The sequence below is a fragment of the Acanthochromis polyacanthus genome, chromosome 8, assembly GCF_021347895.1.
Source record: "Acanthochromis polyacanthus isolate Apoly-LR-REF ecotype Palm Island chromosome 8, KAUST_Apoly_ChrSc, whole genome shotgun sequence".
Classification (NCBI taxonomy): Eukaryota; Metazoa; Chordata; class Actinopteri; family Pomacentridae; genus Acanthochromis; species Acanthochromis polyacanthus.
Window position 1 is genome coordinate 35,618,123 of NC_067120.1, and position 22,513 is coordinate 35,640,635.

General features: G+C 39.4%; 1 protein-coding gene across 1 annotated transcript; it reads right to left on the bottom strand.

Moving 5' to 3' along the window:
- Positions 1–107: 107 nt before the first annotated feature.
- On the bottom strand, positions 108–21,226 carry zgc:171459 (uncharacterized protein LOC562056 homolog). The gene is given in 14 exon segments (XM_051951594.1): positions 108–3,572; positions 3,575–3,778; positions 7,050–7,137; positions 7,222–7,315; positions 9,225–9,543; positions 11,435–11,522; positions 11,749–11,842; positions 12,898–13,204; positions 13,290–13,377; positions 14,956–15,049; positions 18,886–19,222; positions 19,430–19,517; positions 20,058–20,151; positions 20,677–21,226. Coding segments are annotated over 14 exon segments (2,331 nt in total). The 5' UTR covers positions 20,732–21,226; the 3' UTR covers positions 108–3,191.
- Between the last annotated feature and the right edge of the window lie 1,287 nt (positions 21,227–22,513).

Below are 22,513 nucleotides of genomic sequence, written 5' to 3' on the forward strand. Positions count from 1 at the left end.
ATAAAATGCTCCTTACCTTCTAAAATCTGCTCATGTGTTCCATGTTTCTGCTGCAACTGAAAGCTCAGGAAATGTTAAAATAAAAACAGGAAGTGGACTTTTTCTGCTCGTGTTATCAAACCGTTCTCAGGACTGAACTTTAATCCTCGACTGCATCTTTTTGTGTTTTTTTTTTTTCCCTGTCAGACAAACAGCACAGAGACAGAAACAAAAGGCAACTTCACATGAGCGTAGAAAACATTCAGGAGGTTCTTTTAAAGTGACCGAGAGAAAAATAAAAAACGCTGCAAAGCCTCACCGTCTGCTCACCTCAAACATTTACATCAGAGTCACAGCAAAACATCTGATTTTACTGAAAATAAAAGCCTTTAATAAGCACAAACGTCCACACTTCCCTTTAAAAATAACAACATATTGCAGCTGAATAACAAAATTGTGCATTTTTTATCTTCTAGTTTATTTAATTTGTACTTTAGCTATATTTACTCTAAGACAATTTTAGAGACATTTTATATTAGCAAAGTTCCAATTACCATTATTAAGGCTTCTGTATTTTGCTTGAAATTCTGTTTTAAGTTGACATTTTTTATTTAAAATTAATCTTAACTGACTTCTAATTGTTCTTGTTTTAATATATTTATTTATTGTGTATTTTAAATGCTCTAATTAACTTTTTTTTAAATTTTATTTTGTGATATTGTTGTCCCGTGAACATACAAACTGAACAAAAACATGTTTGTACGTATATTTTTTTCTTATTTGAGTAGAATTGCAGTTTCATTTACAATCTTTTAGAAAAGTTCTACGTAAGGAAAGTCCCAATTTTCATTATTATGGCTTCTGTATTTTATTTAAGTCTTTTGAAAGTCATTATTTGTCATCCTGATGCGTTATTTTTTATCTTTTTTTGGGAAATTCAGTTTTTTAAATTCATCTCTTTTGACTTCTAGCTGTTGTTTTTGAATTTTAAACACTCCAATTAACATGTTTAAACAGTTTTTACTAACTTTTCCTCCTTCTTCTTACATTTACTACTAATTCTGATTTTAAATTAACACTAAATGAGATGGAAAAAGTTCAGCCTGATATCAAACTGGTGGATTTATTTACGCTGCAGATTATTTTCTGGAATATTCGATTAGTGTTTTGTCTCTAAAATGTGAGAAAACAGTGAAAATCACTCCAAAATCAAAGATATTGAGTTTACCGTCAAGGAGGAGGAGAAAAAAAATGAAAATATTCACATTTAAGAAGCTGGAATTAAAGAATTGAAACTTTTTTTAATGAAAATTTACTCAAACGGGTTGATCTATTACCAAAACATAACGGATTTTTCTTTTTTAGTGTCATGACTGCTGAAATTAAGCTCAGTTTCAGACGTTTTTCTGTGACTCCAACGCAACATTTACACACAAAGATGACGAGCTAAAGACAACTTTAAATTAAAAACGCAACGTAAATAAATACAAAGAAGGAAGCTGTCTGTTTGGGCGTCTGTTTGTGTGGATTTCAGAGCGTTTATTGATGAGTCTGAACCTTCTGCGAGGAGGTCGTCGGTCCAGAGTGGTTCATCCCGTTAGTTAGTCTGCATGCAGGGTGGTTAACTGGGAACACTGGTGTGAACCTCCAGGGCCCAGTAGGAAACTGCTCGTCTGCAACCAGGCGTCTGAACGGGCCGAGCTGCACAAAAGCAACAGTTTCTATCCACAAACTCAACGGGAACCTTGAGTTTGTGGGTGTCTGTCAGCAGTTTTTAGTGTTTTCTTGGTTATTTGTTGCGTAATTTTCCATCACAGGCAGAAGGAGCGTAAAAGTTTTAAGTTTAAAAACCTGCACATGTGGCAGAATATAGTAATACATACTCTTAAAATGCTCCTGAGCTGCAGGTTTCAGGTGCATAAACTGTGCGTACGAGACTTCTAGCTTAAATAACAGCAAACAAAAATAAAATAGATTTGTTTTCGCCCTGGATTCCTCCTGTAAGGCTGCTCAGACCCTCTAAAAACTGGATTGTTTGTCTGCTAACAGCTGATCCAGGATCTGAGAGGTTTAGCAAGTTTGACAAATCCAGACTTTCTGGCCTCAGATACCTCTACCTGCATAAAAAAAAAGGGGCAAATCTGACTCTTACAGTCCTCAAATCCAGCATCAGGACCGACACCAGGACAGAGTCTAAAAATTCTGAAATCCAACCAACCCCTATTTTAGTCATGTTAAACCAACGTTTGAACCCTTAAAACTTCAACAAAAATGGTCCATGTGGTGCGAACCAAAGGTAACACGAAGCAGAAGACAGGGATGATGCTGCTCTTCACTTTTAGGATTCTTTTCTTTGCACTATTCTGTTCCTGTTCCATTTAAATCAAATGTTTAATTGAAAAAAAATCCTAAACTTGCTAAATAAAGTTGCAGTACCAGCATGTAAACGGACTTGTGAGCAAATCAGGATCACGTATAAAAATATATTCATGCATTTTCTGCATCTCTAACTGAATCCATGTAGGTTCCTGCAGCAGCACGATAATAACTTTCAGCTCAACAGGTTTGTAGATAAAACCAAAGAGCTTAGAGCGTCACCAGGGAACAAACTGGGTAAAGGGAGATGCTTCTTACAGCTGATTTAAAACTTAAACTCTGAACAGAGCCCGAACTGGGGGATGCAGCATCAGTTACCATGGTGATCTAGCAGGTTAAACAGCCATCATGAAACTGACAACTTCAGAGTCAATGTATCTGAAATGTAGCAACTAGCAAATCTTGCTTCTTAGTACAGACTTCAGATCTGTAAGCAACCATTAGAGCGACTTAAAATGAATGTGATTTATCAATATTTTTCTTTTTCTTGAGGACAATCTTAAACTGGAGGTACGTTCTTCCTCTCAGAGTCGAATCATGAGCAGAAAACCGAAGGAAAAGCGTAAAGATGCGACTCAGGTCATCGTGTAAACAAAAAGCTTTTCCTGTCCTTAAACGTAACATTAAACCTCACGACTGTTGAGTTGTGCAGCTCTTCTGTTCAGACATCGACCCCCCAGGAGGCGCACATGTCCAGGACCAGCCCCCAGTGAGCTCAGTCCTTCACCAGCTCCGTGTGGAAGACCAGCTGCTGCAGCATCTGGATCCAGAGGTGCAGCAGGTCCGTCCAGGACCAACAGGAGTTCTGTACAGGGACGCTCCACGCCCCCCAGAGCCTACATGAGGGCGTTGAGGTGTCCGGAGTGTCCCACAGAGTTCAGCATCAGGGCCCTCTGGTCCAGAACCTCCCTCTCCCGGCTCAGCACCGCCCTCTCCTGCTCCACCATGGCCCGGTCCCGCTCCACCGCCGCCCTCTCCCGGTCCAGCCACAGTCGCTCGGCCTGCACCGCCGCCCGGTCCCTCTCCACCGCCGCCCGGTCCCTCTCCACCATCTCCCTCTCCCGCTCCAGCGCCGCCCTCTCCCTTTCCACCATCTCCCACTCCCGCTCCAGCCCGCCCAGCGGCCCGTCGCAGGCCTCCGGGCCGCGCTGGTTCTGGTTCTGGTCCGTGGCGTCGGCGAACGAGTCCTGTCCGTAGTCCGTGGTGGAGGAGGGGGGAGGAGGAGGAGGAGGGGGCGGCAGGGGCGTGGCCTGTGTCGTGGTGCGGGGTCGGGGTGCTGGTCGTCGTCCTGGGTGACGGGGGTGAGGAGGGGCGCGCTGCTCGCCAACCGGCCCTCCATGGCTTCATTCATGAGGTGGAACCACGGCCAGGAGGAGGCGCCGTCCGCTACACTCTCCATCCCCACAGGAGGATACTTCAGGTCCTAAAGGAGGAGAGTTCAGCAGCTATTAGAGACAAAAACTACAGATAATATAATGAGGAGTGGGAGGTGATGGAAATATAACTAGGGACTTTAATGCATTAATTATGATTGATTAATTACAGGAAAAATAACGCATTTAATTGCACCTTTCTCAGTTCCCTAATTTTTGGCACACCGTTAACACTGATGAACACTCCAGCCCAGTAGGGGGCAGTAATGAACCTAAAAATCTGTTTTCGAGCTGTGAAGAAGATGCAGTGGTAGCACTGAGGATGTTTCTCGATATGTAATCTTGTCCATACTTGCGTTCTCGCAGTACGGACTGCCGAGTCCATACTTGCAAGTACACACTTGCATACTTGGTACTGAGAAACATCCATTCCCTATACACCGCTTTATCCTCACTAGGATCGCGGGGGGTGCTGGAGCCTATCCCAGCTGACTCAGGAGAAGGCAGGGGACACCCTGGACAGGTCACCAGTCTGTCACAGGGCTACATATACAGACAAACAATCACACTCACATTCACACCTACGGGCAATTTAAAGTAACCAATTCACCTCAGCATATTTTTGGACTGTGGGAGGAAGCCGGAGTACCCGGAGAAAACCCACGCATGCACAGGGAGAACATGCAAAACGATCCCAGGCCCAGGCCAAGATTTGAAACGGGGATCTTCTTGCTGCAAGGCGAAAGTGCTAACCACTACCCCACTGTGCAGCATTATTGAGAAACAGCCTCAGTGAATCAGAAGCGTTGGACCAATATGGCAGCTTAGTCACAAATTTTCTCTTTTATTATGAAAACTGTTCAGCAAAAAGTATTTCTGAAAGCATTTTAGGTGAGAAATAAGCTGCTGAATCTGTCCTTGTCTTAATTCAACAACAGCTAGTTTAGACGTTTAACGAAAGCTTTGCAATGCATCAGACCTCCACTCCCCGTGTCTCATTTGTATAAATGAAACTACTTTATGCAAATGAGGTGCGGTGCACCATATCCCAGCTACAACAGTCCTGTTACTGGCTAATGTGCAGCCATCCCACAATAGACCAATTTTGAAGACACTGAAAGTGCTTGAGTTTATAAGAAGTCCTAAAATGTTGAATATAATCGCTATAATTTCACTTTGACTTTGTAGTAATTTGTGAATGTAGTAGACTGATGAAAAATGCAGATAAATAAAAATGAAACAAACATTTTTGTTGTTGAAGTTCACATATATGTCTATTCATCCATTCAGTCATCAACCAACATTTATTTGAATTGAAAAATTTCACTTATTGTGTCAAATATTTGCTATTTGACAAAAATGTGACTAATCGCGATTAATTAATAACAAAGCTTCTCATCAGTTTGATTAATTTTTAAAATTGCATCCCACCATGACTAATAACGCCTCAAACTATGAAACTCTGAAGTTTCAGACATTCAGATCAGTCTACAAAACAGTTTTCACAAAAGAGTGTAAAAATATTAATAATCTGACAACAGTGACATCATGTAAATTTAAATATCCAACAAAATGAGGGACTTAAGAAGAGTCTTTACAGAACAGGTCACTCTGTTTTTGGGCTCAACATTGATGGAATATTATAAAGATACAGTGAAGGAGGAATGTCAGTGTTTTCCTGAGAGGTCACTGTCCTTGAACAGCTGTCAATCTGTTTTATTGCTTATTTGTGTATCAAGTATCTGCTTTCCATAACTTTTAAATTTTGTATGGCTGCTACCTCGGCCAGGTCTCCCTTGTAAAAGAGATCTCTAATCTCAGTGGGACTTCCTGGTTAAATAAAAGGGTCATTCCGTATGAAATCAACCAATTTTAAGAAAACTTCCCACCTGACCCTCTCAGATTTTGCTAAGTTTTTACATATTTAGTACATTATATATGATGGGAAAATCCAAAATTTGAATGCTTTATTGTCATTAGTTTCAAAGTTATGGCCATTTGAAGTAGGTAGCGGGTACCCTAAAATTGCGGTCAAAATTAAGACTTGAAATTTTCGACCATTTTCAGACTTCTATAACTTCTGAACAACAAAAGATAGAACTGAAGGCTTCTCTGTAAACTTAAAGAATTGTGAGCTTATTAATTTTTGTCTGTTGCAAGCCAAACGTGTGATCGCTTTAAAGTGGAAAGACACTGAGGGACCTAATTGCAGTCAGTGGGTTAAGGAGATGTCTTGCAATCTGGCATTAGAGAAACTGACCTATATAGTCAGAGGTAAAACTGAGGAATTTTATGAAATGTGGACTCCTTTTCTACGCTTTATGGATGACCTGAATGTATAATTGCCCACGACTAGACTGGTGCCACCACCATTATGGTACCAAGAAGGCCCTTGATTTGCTACTTTAGCTCTAAATGCAAGTTAATTTATTTATTTATTTTCCCGCCATTCCTCCTCTTTATCTATGATCATTTACTCTTATTACTTAATTATCTTACGGAGATTGGAATTTATTTATTTATTTTATTTCATATGTGTAATGTTATTTTATGTGTATGTATGTATATATATATATATATATATATATATATATATATATATATATATATATATATATATATATATATTTTATTTTTTTTAATTTATTTATTTTGTGCTGGTGACCTTGTATTATTGAGGGTGGGAGGGAGGGAGGGAGGGCTTTGGTGAGTTCCCGTGATTTGTTATTGTTTATTGTTTATGTTATTGCCCAAAAACACAATAAACATAATGTTGAAAAAAAAACAAAAGACAGAGATCTGAATCATTTCACAGTGACCTATAATCCCCAGAAATGTGAAAATCTTTACTTTATATTTATAATTGCATGTTACAGAGAATGACAAAGTTGCGATTTTATCCATTACGAACTTCTAATTTGCTACATTTGGCCACCCATTACACAAAAACTAATCATATCCATTAGAGATTTTATGTGGTCTAATTTGGCTATCTAAGGATTGGATCTGTATAAAATTAAAGTGCTATGGTATGTAATGCATGAAATATGAACAGCTAAAAATCAAAAATATCTGTCCGACCTTCGGATTCAAAGGTCAATATCAGCGTGTGGGAGAGGTGGTATCAAAAAATAAAAGACATCATGTGAAATTACACTAATTTCCCTAAATTTTGACACCAAGCACAACTTGCTTCTATAAACCCTTCTATGTTCTATGGTTGAAATGATATGGAATGACCCAAAAGTAAACAATGATAACTGCTAAAGGAAGTGAAGTACAAGTTCCAAATCTGCATGAAGCAGTAAATCGGACGTCTACCTTGTATCTCCTCTTCAGATTGTCCCACTTCTTTGCCATCTGGTAGGTGGAAACCTTCCCCTGCAGCCCGAGTTCCTTCAGGATGGCTCTGAAATAAAGTCAGGACAGACAGCATCACCACGGCAGCTCCATCTCTACGACTAGAAGGCTTTAAAGGGGGTTCCATTCTTACTTCCAGGCAGCTTTGGCGGCGTTTCTCCTCCCGGTGAACAACGCCTCGTTAGCAGCTCGAAGTTTGATCATCCTCCTGGTGTCCTGATCCGTCACTGTGATGCAAACGCGGGTTTTTAAACAGAGCAAACTTTTTTTTTTACATGTAGGCAGCCTGCTGTTTGATGAAAACACTGCAAACTTCTGTTTTAAATGACTGTTTTCAGGGTAGATGAGCTGTTTCTAAACACACATTCCAATCAAACTGTGCTGCACAACAGACAGAAACCAAACAATAGTTCAGATACAGACTCCCATTTTTGGATTTATCCTCGACTATATTTGAAATACTTGTTAAACCAATTATCCAATCACATTTTCTGGTTTAGGTTGAATTTTCCACCATTTGCCTTGTGTCTTTGCAAAATTTTGACCCTGATGAAGATAAAGTTGAAACTTCAGTCTGTTTGCGCAATAAAATGCAATTTTTTTTTCTTTTTTACATTTGGAAGGCAAAATAATCTTTGAAAAATCCTCATGTGATCAGAATTAGTTTGTATATTCAGTAATATTTGGCGTCTTTTTCCTGTTTTTTGTTTTGGTGGTCGTGTTTTTTGTCTTTGTTGTCATTTTGTTGCCTTTTTTTGTGCTCTGGTGGCGGTTTTTCATCTCGTTGTCTTGGAACTTCTCCAAGAGATTTGAAATACCTGTTAAACCAATTCTCCACATTTCCACACCTAGTTTGGGTTGAATTTATCCGTTTGCCGCGTGTCTTTGGAAATTTTGACCCTGATGAAGATAAAGTTGAAAGTTTAGCCTGTTTGCATGACAAATGGCTGGTTTTTTTTGTGTTTTGTTTTTTACATTTGGAAGGCAAAACAATCTTTGAAAACTCATCATATGGTCAAAAATGGTTTGCATATTCAGTAATAGTTTGTCGTATTGTGTCAATAACAAAATAAAGGTTTATGGACGTAGTGAAAGAAGACATGAAATCAGTTGGTGTGAGAGAAGAGGATGCAGAGGATTGGGTTGGATGGAATCAGATGATCCGAAAGGAAAAGAAGAAAATCTGCAAAAGAAACGAATAGAGTAAAAAAATAAAACTTAGATTATCCTCCTGAGACCCATCCCATTCATTCATTCATGTCCTCTGTACTGGACATTTGTTTCTGATCTACATAATTTGACTCATTTGACTGGGCGGGACGAGGGGAACTTTGTTTTCACACCAAGACAAAATGGAGACGGCCACAAAATGCACCTGCCAGGAAAAGAAAGTCAAAAATTGTTCAGACATCGTTGTTTTACTGACGGTAATCATATATGTTCTTGTTTAAGAATATGTTGGGAATTATAAATTGGGGTCAGTGTTCAGTTGAACTTTTTGTCAGGAAAAATAATCTCTCCTTTATGAATGTCAGCTGTTATGAAATTTAGCTTATAGCTAACTAGCCTTCTAGTCTTTGCTTACATTCAAATTTCCGCTAAAAAACACATTTAAACAGGTTGAATGTAAAGTAATCAATGTAATAAATAAAGAGCTGTTTATTACCATGTTTCATTCAACCTCTTAATTTTTTGACACTTTTGTTATTTAAATTAATTACATAAAATTTAATTAGAAAATGGATTCTTGCTTGATTGTCGGCCTATTTCGAAGTGTTGCTGTTTTGTATTTTTATTGTAAAATTGTTGTGTTGTCTCTAAAATGAGAATATTTTTATACAATTCTAAATTGGGAGTTGTTGTTTTATCTCCAAAAAGGCAGCAAATCACAAAAAAGTTACATTGAAAGACAGTTTTCTTCCCTCGGTTCTCAGGAGGTTATAGTAGATCTGCAAAGAGATCCAGGTTGTTTTGATTCCTCAGAGCTTCAGTCAAAAGAAACTAGTTCTTGAAGACTTTTCACCTTCGTCCAAGAGGCTTTTTTTTTTTTTTTTTTTTAGCTCCCAGGATTACAATAAACTCTGCTTGGACATTTTTCTAGAAAACAGTGGACAGATGTTGCAGCTGTTGTCTTACTCTTATAGGTGAGGTCGGAGAGCGTCGAACACTCCTCCCCGCTGGCGTCGATGTAGGTGACGTTCCCGTCGGCCTCGGCGTTGTCTCCGCCCACCATGCTCTCCAGCTCCGACACGCTGCCCCTCTCGGCCATCAGACAGTCCCGGTCGGTGGGCGGAGACGAGCCGAACACGCCGTCCTCCTCGTTGGTCCAGACCGGCGTCACCCTGGGAGCTTTCCCCACCAGACGGCCCTCCAGAGCGTCGCTCATCAGCTGGAACCAGGGCCAGGAGGCCGGGTTGGTCTGACCCTCCATCCCCCGGGGAGGAAACTTCAGGTCCTGGAGGACGATTAGAAGAGGTCAGTGCTGCCCTCCAGAGGCAGAACAGAGAAACTACACAAACACAGTTCTCACATTTTTGTATTTAAGAAGCTATTATCCTGTTTTCTCTCCTGATTTGTTGCACATATCTTTGTTGTTGCCTGTTTTTTTTTTTTTTTTAACATGTACAGAACTTCAGTCGGATTTCCAACCAATTTCTTTTTGCTCCGATGACATTTTTTCTCACTGCTCATTCTTCACTTCAATATAAACTCCTGCACCTCAATAGAAACAGAAAAAATATGGCTCGAAGTCGAGAGAACTAAGAAATGTCTTTTGTGTCGTATGACTCAGTTAGTTAGTTTTGTGGCTTTTTTTAACAGTTTTTTTCCTCTAATAATGGAAAAAGTGGCTGTACATACTATCGATATTTAACCATTTCCATGTTTCCAGCCCCTACAAACCTTTTCTCTCTACTCTGTTCATCCTCTGTAGGAAGATGTTTCTCCATGCTGAATGCATCTCCAACAACCTGCTCTTCTATTCACCGTTTCTGAGCCATGTTGCATTTATTTTATTCATGCAGTAGGTTTTTTCCCCCCTTTCAGTCTCAATTGTCGTCTCAGTTTTGTGTCTTTTTTGTCATTTTGTTGTGCTGGTGTTGTTTTATTTCTAATTTTTGTTGCATTATTTCTTGTTTTTGTCATTTTGCATCTTATTTTTGTTGTTTTGTGTCTTATTTATGCCATTCTGTGTCTCTTTGTGGTGGTTTTGTCTCCACATTCTATCAACATTTAAAGGGAAACTTCGGTTTTTTTCAACCTGGGGTCTGTTTTCATGTCATTTCATACATGTGAGTGATGGAGAAATGAATTTTCGACATAGCTCCAGTATTTAGCCAGGCAGTCAGCTTAGCAGCTCAGCTAGCGAAAAGTATGGGGCAGTGTGGGGAAAAAAAGCACGCTAGAGTGGACTTTGACGCGGGGGGTCGCTAGCTGAGCTGCTAGCTGAGCTGCTAGCTGAGCTGCTAGCTGAGCTGCTAGCTGAGCTGCTAAGCTGCCTGCCTGGCTAAATACTGGAGCTATGTGGAAAATCCATTTCTCCATCACTCACATGTATGAAATGACATGAAAACAGACTCCAGGTTGAAAAAAAACGACGTTCCCCTTTAACTATTCCCATGTTTCCAACCTTTACAAAACTTTGTTCACCGTTTTTTAACTCATGCTGCATTTATTTTATTGAACCAGTAGGTTTAAGGTCTTGTTTTGTTTCATTTTTTACTCATTTGTGTCGTTTTGTGACTTTTTTGGGACAGTTTTGTCTCTAATACTGGAAAAAGTGACTGCACGTATTACAGATAATTTACTATTAACATTTGTAAAGCATCTACAAACTTGGCTCATCACCAAAGAGCGAAGAATTTTTTGTTTCTGACGGAATCTGCTTCGAGCAAGTGGTTTATTTTTGGTGACTTTTAAATTGAGATATGAAGAATTAAAATGATTTTGATAAAATATCACAATATTCAACGTTGAAAGTTGAAAATCCGAACAATTCTAGGTGTTTTTACAGTTTCTGGATGATAAATGGTGTAATTTTGGTAATTTTTTCAAAAGATAACCCGTCTTTCAAACCTGTCAGTGGGTTGTACGGTTCAGATGGTTAAAACAATGCTATAAAGATTACCTAGATTTTATTTCATTTGACTATTTAACAGCATTTTTTCCACAGAAACCTTTAATTTCTGCCTTTTAAATTAAGAGCAAATACAATTTAAAGCTAAAAACCCAACGTATGTGCAGCCAACTGTGTTGTTTCATTATTTTATGTGGGCAAACATGCCAGGTTAGATTCTGCATCGAGCATCCTGTAAGTCAGAGCATTCAGGCTGCTGAAGGTTTGTCACCTTGAATTTGGTCTTCAGGTTGTCCCACTTCTTGGCCACCTGGTCAGGGGTGATCTTCCCTGTCAGTCCCATCTCCTTCACGATTCCCCTTTTAGACACAAAGGCAAGGAAACACACAAACAGGAGAGTCTCAGCGACGCACAACTTCATCACAAACGTCTTAAACATTCTCTGTGTCTGTCGTTTTCTGCTGATTATCAGAGATGCTTCGGGTTTTTCTAACATAGAAAAGTAAAATTGCTTCAAACGGTGTCAATCTTTTTGAATGAAATCTTTTTGTACATTGTTCAGAAAACATCTGAACGCTGCTTCACCTCCAGGCCGGCTTGGCGGTGTTCCTCCTCCCCGTAAATAGAGATTCGTTAGCAGCTCGGAGCTCGATCAGTCGCCTCGTGTCGTCTTCTGTCACTGAAATAAGAACAAACATAAGAGTTCAGCTATCAGAGGAGGCAGACGGGAAAAAAAAAAATCAGCTTATTTCTGCTTTCAGTTTTTACATTTTAAGCACATTTTCATGCTAATAATCAATCACACCTCATAAATTGAGCTTAAAACAGTACTTTAGATTCATCATCACACATAAAACTTATATTTTAAGCAGCTTTTGCATAGAAATAGCAAAATAAAAGCTAAATTCAGTCATTAGTTGTGTTTCATTATCATGTTTGAATCCTAAGTTTAACCGTCAAAAGCAGCAAAATATCATAATGTAGGATCTTTGACATCCCATCTGACTTATGACAAGATAAATAATGCATCAAGTAAAAAAGATAATACACATTTTTCTGAAGTTTGGAGGTAAAACGGGCTAAATTATGTTTAATATAACCAATGAAACTTCCTCTGGTGAGCACTTAAAATAAGACAATTCTGTTCTGTATCACACATTCTCTGACATTTTAAGTTTTAATGTGAAAATGAGGCATTATACATCTCTAAATATGCGTTATTTTGCATTAATTTCTCATATAAAAATATGAACTTCAGTAAAAACAAAGTTCAAAATTCTTGGTTTGCTGACATGTTAAAATCAACTGAGAGGATTTTGGATACCACTTTTTTATCAGTCTACAAATCAGAAAATGAAGTCACAATGTAAATTTTCTTCATGTTTTTGGGAATAAAAAGTTCAATAAATCAAGCTATGAGGAATATACGAGCAAAGTCTTCTGTTAAAACCTTCAGAATACAGTCAGGAATGAGAGCTGCTGAAGTTATTTCTGGACGAGAGCAGGATTTTAGATCATTTTTGTGTTATTATACAATTATAATTCAAATCTACTGATGTAAATAGACCAAAAGGAGATAAAACAAACACATCTAAATGAGTATTTTTGATGTTCTTTCCTGATAGAAGACGAGATATGACAACAAAACAGCCCAAAACTGGCCAGTGAATGACAAACCGATGATTTTGTCTGAAAATAAAGCCACCAAACAGTCGGTTTTGTGGCGTTTCTTACGTTTGTAGGTGAACTCGGCCATGCGGTGGAGCTCTCCCAGCGCCGTCGACCCGTTCTTCTCCTCGTTGTCCACCAGCAGGTCCATCTCGGACTCCGTCAGGAACTCGGCCATCCCTCCTCGGCTCCGGCGGGCTCGTTTCTTGGGCGTTGACGACAGCGGCTCGCAGTCCTCGTCCTCGTCCTCCACGATGGGCGTGAGGATGGGGGCGGCGCCGGCGAAGCGTCCCTCCATGGCGTCGTTCATGCGGTAGAACCACGGCCACGAGCTGGGGTTGGTCTCCACGCCGCGAGCAGGAAACTTCAGCTCCTGGAGAAGGAGGATGGAGGAGGAGGAGGTTACCCACAATTCACTGGGACACCACGGCATCAAGACTTGAACAAACTGTTAGTACCTTATATCTCCTCTTCAGGTTGTCCCACTTCTTAGCCAGCTGGTCTGTGGTCAGTTTCCCCTGAAGACCCAACTCATACAGAATGGCTCTGCAATAAAAATGTTAAAAAGTATCATTTAAGTTTTATTTAATGTGAATCTGAGTCCAAAATCAAATTTGAATCTTTTCAAATTCCCATTAAATCTCATTAACTTCATCTATAATAATCTATAAATGACTACAGTTAGAAATAACCAGTTCTTTGTTGGACAGAAGCTAGAAACACTAGTTTTTATACACTCAACACTCAACCTCATGTTGCAGCAGGATAATGCACGGCCCCATGTTACAAGGATCTGTACACAATTCTTGGAAGCTGAAAACATCCCAGTTCTTGCATGGCCAGCATACTCACCGGACATGTCACCCATTGAGCATGTTTGGGATGCTCTGGATCAGCTTATACGACAGCATGAACCAGTTCCCACCAATATCCAGCAACTTCACACAGCCATTGAAGAGGAGTGGAACCCCCCCATAAAACAAAACTGCACCTTTCAGAGTGTCCTTTCATTGTGGGCAGTCTAAGGCACACCTGTGCACTAATCATGGTGTCTAATCAGCATCTTGATATGACACACCTGTGAGATGGGATGATTATCTCAGCAGAGAAGTGCTCACTAGCACAGATTTAGACAGATCTGTGAACAATATTTGAGAGAAATGTGGAAAAAGTTTTACATCTTTGAGTTCATCTCATAAAAAATGGGAGCAAAAACAAAAGTGTTGCGTTTATATTTTTGTTGAGTGTAATTTTAAAAAAATGTTGTAAGTCCTCAACGGTCTAAAAATATTAATAAAATATAGGAAAAATTAGTGAAAAATATTTTTCGAGGTCCTCAAAAGTCTAAAAAGATTCCTGGAACTGTAAAAATGTTTTAAAAAATAATAAAAAAAGACTGAAACCCACAATTAAGACTAAAGTATGATTTATCAAATATTAAAAATGTCCTCACAGGCTTAAAAATTATATTTAAACAATTTATACATCTTAAAATCAATTTAAAAATACCCATACTGCCCAAACAAAGTCAAACAGTAAACAGAAATAATTAATATCTCAGGAAGGTGGTAAGAAACTGTTCTGAAAAACAAAATGTAAAAATAAGAAACAGAAACTGAAAATAATACTTAACATTAATAATAAAATATTTATTAATGGTTGCCTCAAAAACATTTATAAATTGCAAGAAAAGAACTGTTTTAAAAATGTTCTCAAATATCTAAGAATAGACGATTTTCGAAAAATAAAAAAAAAAGCTTAAAAATATTAATAAAACCTCAGAAGTGATAAATAAAAGAGCCGAAGCCCAAAATTAAAATGTAAAAATGAAAAAAGCCTAAAAAAAATTCACTTAAAAAAATAGAGGAAAAAAATCACTTTAATGGTGAAACGTTTAATAACGTTTTTGTCTCAACAAAATCAAGACAAAAAAAAGCATCAAAATGGGAAAAATGTTAATTAAAGTGTAAATAAAATGTCCTACAATGTCTGATAAATATCGTCAGGAAAAAAATGTACGAAAATGTTTAACAAATCCAATAAAATCTGTCAAAAAAAATGTCTAAAAACATGAAAACACTGTCCAGAAACACAGACGTTCACGGTTGATGTGTTAAAACTCACCTCCAGGCCGGTTTGGCTGAATGTTTCCTCCCAGTGAAGAGAGCTTCGTTTGCAGCTCGAAGTTTGATCATCCTCTCCGTTTCTGGTTCGGTCACTGTTAACAGAATAAACAGTTTAAAAGATGAAGAGTTAAATATATTTACATTAAAGGTAAACAGCCGAGTTGACTGATCGGCTAAATGAACCAAATCTAAACTTTTAATCACGCTACTTCATCAAAATCACTTTATCCTACGTGTCTCATTTAAAAATTCTCCAAAAATAAACTTTTTGCTCGAACTAAATTCTGTAAAAAACTAAAAAAATTCTGCTCTCTTGTGGGAAACCGTGAAGCCTTTAGTGACTCAGCTGAGGTCAAAAGTCATGTGGCAAAAATTCAGGGAGTTTTAGGCTGAACTGCAGGACGTGTTTCCACAGATCAGGGAGGAGACAAATGTGGAAACAAATGTACACACGTGGACAAAATTGTTGGTACCCCTCAGTTAAAGAAGGAAAAACCCACAATTCTCACTGAAATCACTTGAAACTCACAAAAGTAACAATAAATAAAAATTTATTGAAAATTAAATCATCAAAAACAGCCATTACTTTTGAATTGTTGATTAACATAATTATTTAAAAAAACAAACTAATGAAACAGGCCTGGACAAAAATGATGGTACCTCTATAAAAGATTGAAAACTATTTGACCAGAGTGACATGATTAACTCAGGTGTGTCATTTAATTGACATCACAGGTGTTTCCAAACTCATAATCAGTCAGTCTGCCTATTTAAAGGGAGACAAGTAGTCACCCTGCTGTTTGGTGAAAAGGTGTGTACCACACTGAACATGGACAACAGAAAGCGAAGGAGAGAATTGTCCCAGGACATCCGAAAAAAAATTATAGACAAACATCTTAAAGGTAAAGGCTATAAGACCATCTCTAAACAGCTTGAAGTTCCTGTGACAACAGTGGCTCATATTATTCAGAAGTTCAAGACCCACGGGACAGTAGCCAACCTCCCTGGACGTGGCCGCAAGAGGAAAATTGATGACAAATTGAAGAGACGGATCGTTGGAATTGTATCCAAAGAGCCCAGAGCAACCTCCAAAGAAATTAAAGGTGAACTCCAAGGCCAAGGTACATCAGTGTCAGATCGCACCATTCGTCGTTGTTTGAGCCAAAGTGGACTTCATGGGAGACGACCAAGGAGGACACCACTGCTGAAAAAAAGTCATAAAAAAGCCAGACTGGAATTTGCAAAAATGCATGTTGACAAGCCACAAAGCTTCTGGGAGAATGTCCTTTGGACAGATGAGACCAAACTGGAGCTTTTTGGTAAGGCACATCAACTCTATGTTCATAGACTCAAAAACCAAGCATACGAAGAAAAGAACACTGTCCCTACGGTGAAACATGGAGGAGGCTCAGTAATGTTTTGGGGCTGCTTTGCTGCATCTGGCACAGGGTGTCTTGAAAGTGTGCAAGGTACGATGAAATCTGAAGACTATCAAGGCATTCTGGAGAGAAATGTGCTGCCTAGTGTCAGAAAGCTTGGTCTCAGTCGCAGGTCATGGGTCTTCCAACAGGACAACGATCCAAAACACACAGCCAAAAACACCCAAGAATGGCTGAGAGAAAAGCGTTGGACTATTCTAAAGTGGCCTTCTATGAGCCCAGATCTGAATCCCATTGAACATATGTGGAAGGAGCTGAAACATGCCATTTGGAGAAGACACCCATCAAACCTGAGACAACTGGAGCTGTCTGCTCATGAGGAGTGGGCCAAAATACCTGTTGACAGCTGCAGAACGCTCATTGACAAATACAGAAATCGTTTAATTGCAGTGATTGCCTCAAAAGGTTGTGCAACAAAATATTAAGTTATGGGTACCATCATTTTTGTCCAGCCCTATTTCATTAGTTTGTTTTTTTAAAATAATTATGTTAATCAACAATTCAAAAGTGATGGCTGATTTTGATTATTTAATTTTCAATAAATTTTTATTTATTGTTACTTTTGTGAGTTTCAAGTGATTTCAGTGAGAATTGTGGGTTTTTCCTTCTTTAACTGAGGGGTACCAACAATTTTGTCCACGTGTGTAAATGGTTGTTGCTAGAGGTACGGACCCGTACCCGTAGCCTGTGGACTACGGATACGGCACTTGCCATTTGCCAATCAGATACGCGAGCTCTGGTCACGTGACTCCCTGTAGACGCTAGCTGTACGGACCCGTAGCATCGGTACTACAGGTACGGACCCTAAACCTGACCCTAACACTAACCTTAACCTTTGCTTACCTTTCAACAGTTTGCAGTGGTTAGCAGCTTCTTGACTCGCGAGACTCGCGTACGGGTCCGTATCTGTCTGGCAAATGGAAAGTGCCGTATCTGTAGCCTGTGGGCTACGGATACGGACCCGTATCCGTAGACACTACCAATGTAAATAGTTAAATATATATTAAGTAGTGACACCATGTTTTTTCCAGTACTGAGAACAACACTGGAAAAAAAATGGGTAAAATGTTGGACATGTTGATTTTATTGTTTTTAATTTTATTTTTGTTACATAAAATCAAAGAAGCTGCACTTTTTAATCCGCTGCTACATTACTTTAATTTCTTTACATTGCATATATTGTATATATTGTGATATTTTGCATGTATATTTTTGAAATTACTTTTTACCAAATCAATGGAGAACAAATGCACTGAAGCTTCATTCAAATCTGCACCAACTAGTGTAATAAAGTGGCTATTCTATTCAAGAACTTCTACTTTTTTCTCTATTTTTTCATGATTTATGGCATTTTAACTGCGCTATTTTGCACAGAAAACATTTCAGAGTTCTCTCTACTGCTAGTCCTGATTGTTCTGTTTCCATAGAGGTGCAAGATTTTATATTGTAGTGAAAAATGAAAACACAGTGAGGAAAAATCATCTCAGGAGCAATATCATATTAGATGTTTTACAAGCATCACAAATCTGCATTTTTCTTCATCTCTGACACATTTTAGTTGGTATTTAAGAGGTGACATATTTTTTTGGGCATTTTCTGGAACCTGTGTCTAAAAATTAGGGAGTAAATGTGAGTCTACACGCAGAGAGCAAACGTGATTCCAGGTTTTCTGAATATTTCACATTTATTGTGTAATTTTTTTATTATTTCTGTCATTCTGCCTGAGGAGATCAGGCTTTCAGATTCAGTAACGTCTTTTAAAATCATTTCTTAAAACCCACTTTTATGTGAAGTTTACCTTTAGCTTCATTTAGGGTTTTATTGTGTATTACGTCCTGTTTATTTTAGATGCTATCTCTTGTTTTATTTTAATTTTAGCTGCCTGGTTCTTAGGTGTGACGTCGTCTCTTTAATTCTACAATTCTCAATTTTTTTTATTGATTTTTAGTTTCTAACTTTTAATCCTCCATTTTATCCTTTAATTCTTTTTTAAACAGTGTAGTTCTCTTGTTTGATATGAGTGCTAATCTCGCTAATTATTCATTCCATTTATTATCATTTTTACTGTTTATTTATTAGACTGTTCTGCCTCGTCTACTTTTGTCTTGTTGCTTGATTATGTGTTGCCTGTTTTAACTGTCAAAGCACTTAGTGAAGGCTGTTCTTAAGGGTGACATATAAATAAACTTATTATTATTAGATTATTCTGCACAGAAGACATTCGTACGTTTTCTCTACTTCTAGCCCTGGTTGTTCTGTTTCCATAGAGCTGCAGGACTTTAAATTGCGGCATAAAATGAAAACACAGTGAGTGAAAAACACGTCAGGAGCAAAAAAACACCCCAAAACTGCTTTAAGCTTAGAGGGTTTAACTCGACTCACGCTGACATTTGATTAGGAAAAGCTCTCTTAACATAAACAGGAAGAATGTCTACGGTATTAAGCCCCATTTAGACACCTAAAAATTGAAAAGCAGGTGAGTTTCCTACTTTTGTACGAGCACTCGGACATCCTCCTCCAGCCCATCGGGACGCCCTCGATGGGTGCCACCTCGGCGTGGACCGTCCCGTCGTCCTCGGCCGTCTCTGCCGCCACAGTGTCCTCCATCTCCGTCTTGATGAGGAACTCCAGGATGTCGGTGTTCTCCTGGGTCTGGCTCGGCTGGCTGTTGGCGCGGTGAGCAGCGTTGCCGGCGTTCTCCGGACTCAGCACCAGGTTGCTGTTGTAGAGGCGGCCCTGCATGGCCTCGTCCATGATGTGGAACCAGGGCCACGACTCCACCACGCCCCCGATGTGGTCCTGACCCTGGTAGGGCTGCTTCAGGTCCTGGAGGAGCAAAACATGCGACGCGTAAACATGGCGGTTTTTAATCCAACACTACAGGCAAAAACATTAACAATTTTTCATCTATAACACGCTTATTTTCCAGACTAGTGCAAAGAAAACTTACACAGCATTTATAGAGAGATTTTAGTGAAACAACAACAGAAAAAGTCAAAAAAACTGAGTCAAAGCTTCACTGCATCATGTTACCTTATATTTTGTTCTCAAGTTGTCCCATTTTTTGGCAATCTGGTCAGCGGTGAGCTTCCCTTCGAGGCCAAGACCTTTCAGGATGGTGCTGAGGAAGAAAGATTTCTGAAATTATTAATATTTTCAAACAGAGTTATTTAAGCCATTTGGAGAAAATTTAGCTTTCATAAACTAAAATAATAAACAGCATCATAATGTGAAGCATGGAGGTGGGAGCATCATGACTTGAAGCATGGAGGTGGCAGCATCATGACTTGAAGCATGGTGGTGATGCAGATGTAATGTTGTCATGGAACATTTTGTCACTCTGTTGAGTTGAAGGACATTTAGAAGAACAAAATAATGTTGTCGTCTTCCACCCACATGTCTAGAGAGTCTGAAGGACTGGAACGTTTTCAGCTGCTACAGAGAAAAAGTGCAGATTCTGGTGTTGTGTTGTTGAAGTGAGGGTGGAAAATGAGCAGATTATTCAATAGTATTCCAACACTGCAGTCCTGAGTTCTTCTATTTTTCTCTTTACCATCAGAATGCTGTCAGTGAGCTCCACCTGTGGGGGTGTGGGTCATCCCAGACTCCAGGTAACTTCATCACCTGTTCAGATGAATCAAACTCATCAGCAGCTTCTTACCTCCAGGCGATCTTGGCAGAGTTCCTCTTCCCCGTGAACAGAGCTTCATTGGAGGCCCTGAACTCAATCAGCCTCTTCACATCCTCCTCCGTCACTGCAGGGGCAGAAGACAGGTGAGTTATACAGGTGCGTTCCTATAGATGTTTATATACAGGTGTGTTTATGCACGTGTTCATACAGGTGAGTTTGTACAGGTGTGTTCATACAAATTCATATGCGTTTTCATGCATGTCTTTTTATACAGACGTGTTTGTACATGTAGGTTTGTACAGGTGTATTCATGCAGGTATATTCCTACAGGTGTGTTCATACAAATTGCTAAGTAAAGGTATGTTTATTATACAGATGTGTTCACACAAATTCATACAAGTGTTTTTATACAGGTGAATTCCTACAGGTGCGCTCATACACCTGATATCATACAGGTAAGTTCATACAGGTGTTTGTGGGTGAAATCATACAGGTGCATTTGTACACGTGTGTTCGTACATACGTGTTCATTTAGGTGAAATCCTGCAGGTGGGTTTATACAGGTGTGTTCGTGCTTGCGTGTTCATACAGGTGTTTTTTATACAGGTGAGCTCCATCACATGCAGCCCTGCTCTGCTCAGGTACTCACTCTTGTAGGAGTTCTCCGGGAACTGAGGCAGTGGGTTGAGGGCGGGAGGCTCCATGTCGATCATGAAGAGGGAGGACGGAGACCAGGAGACCGGGAGGGAGGCGGAGTGCTGGTATTCGGGCCCGGTGTTAGCTACATCCGCTGCGGTGTTACCGGCTGTGTCCGTCCTACCGGAGCCCTCCTCCGTGCATGCTGCGGGGCGGTCCGGGCGCAGACTGACCGTGGCTGTGACCGGGTATCGCTCTCCTCCGAGGCTAACTCCCGGTAAGGCGTTAAAAGAAGCAGGCAGCTAGCTCGCTCAGGAAGCTAACCCCGAACAACAAACCGACACCGGGCCGGGCTTCCCGCCGCACAGCAGCACCGGTGGCCGTTAGCTCGGGCTGACTCCGATACCGGCCGCCTGACGGTGCTTCATGTCATCGCCGGTGAGGAGCTTAAACGTGTAAATTGAGCCGTTACCGTTAACGGAGCTAGCCGCATTCCGTCCGCTCTGCTCCGAGAGGAGGGAGCGCTCGATAACTCCACCCTGGACAGTCGGCCGCCACGTGACGCTCAACTGAGGTGGGCGGGGTTGGACGTAAACATACAGACCAGTGTTTTGATGTTAACATTTTTATTTTCACATTTAATTTAACATAAACAACAATAAAAACTTTAGAAAGTAAATCAAACCCAACAGAATTACTTCTAAAATTTATTAATCTATAAATACCATTTATGATATTGATTATCAATTTCATACAATAAATTTACAATATTAGTGTAATTTTTTTGGTGAAAGAAAGACTCAATAATATAATAATAACAGCTGGTCAGAACAAATCAAGAAAAACAAGTCATACAATAAAGTCCCAAATATGTTACCATAGCAACAGATGGACTTAGGTGTCACCATGGAAACATATGAACCTGTATGTTACTGGAACAGGTAAACCGGTGTGTTGCCATGGGAGCAGATAAACCCGTGTGTCACGATAGAAACTGATTAACCTGTATGTCACCATGGAAACAGATGAGGCTGTATGTTGCTAGAGAAAGAGGTAAACCTGTGTGTCAACATCAAAGCAGATGGACTTGGGTGTTAACAAAGAAACGGGTAAACATGTCATCATAGAAACAAGTGATCTTTTGTGTTGCTATGGAAATAGATTCACTTATTTATCACCATAGAAACAGATCAATCTGCATATTCCCACAGAAACAGCTGAACCGGTGTGTCACCCTGGAAACAGATGAGACTGGGTGTTACCATAGAAACCAGTGATCCTTTGTGTCACCATAGAAACAGGTGATTCTTTGTGTTGCCATGGAAATAGATTTATTTATGTATCACCATGGAAACAGATGAACCACTGTGTCACCCTGTGAACAGATAAGACTGTGTGTTACCATAGAAACAGATGATAGTACAAACATCACAAACACATAAGTGTATTACTTATTAATTGCTTGTTTTCTAATAAATTTGATTATGACTTATATTTCACTTATTTTTGTTTGTGTTGTCTTGTTTGTTTACTTTCTGCACCATAGTTTCTGTTTCTCTGCTGCACCATAATAATGGACAAACAGTCATAAATAATCAATAAATAATGTGACTGACTGCTGATAGAGTGAAAATGGGAGGACACAGAAACCTGCCAGTAAATCCATGAACCCAGACTGATCAATTTAGAGCTACATCACCACATTACTGTCAAACCATGAGGCCTTTAACAGGTTGGATGCATTTATTTTATTAATGACACTGTGATCACCACATAGAAAGTTTCAAACCTCACTTTATTAAAATACTGTTGATCAAAATGATACAAACTCTTATTTTTAGAGAATAATT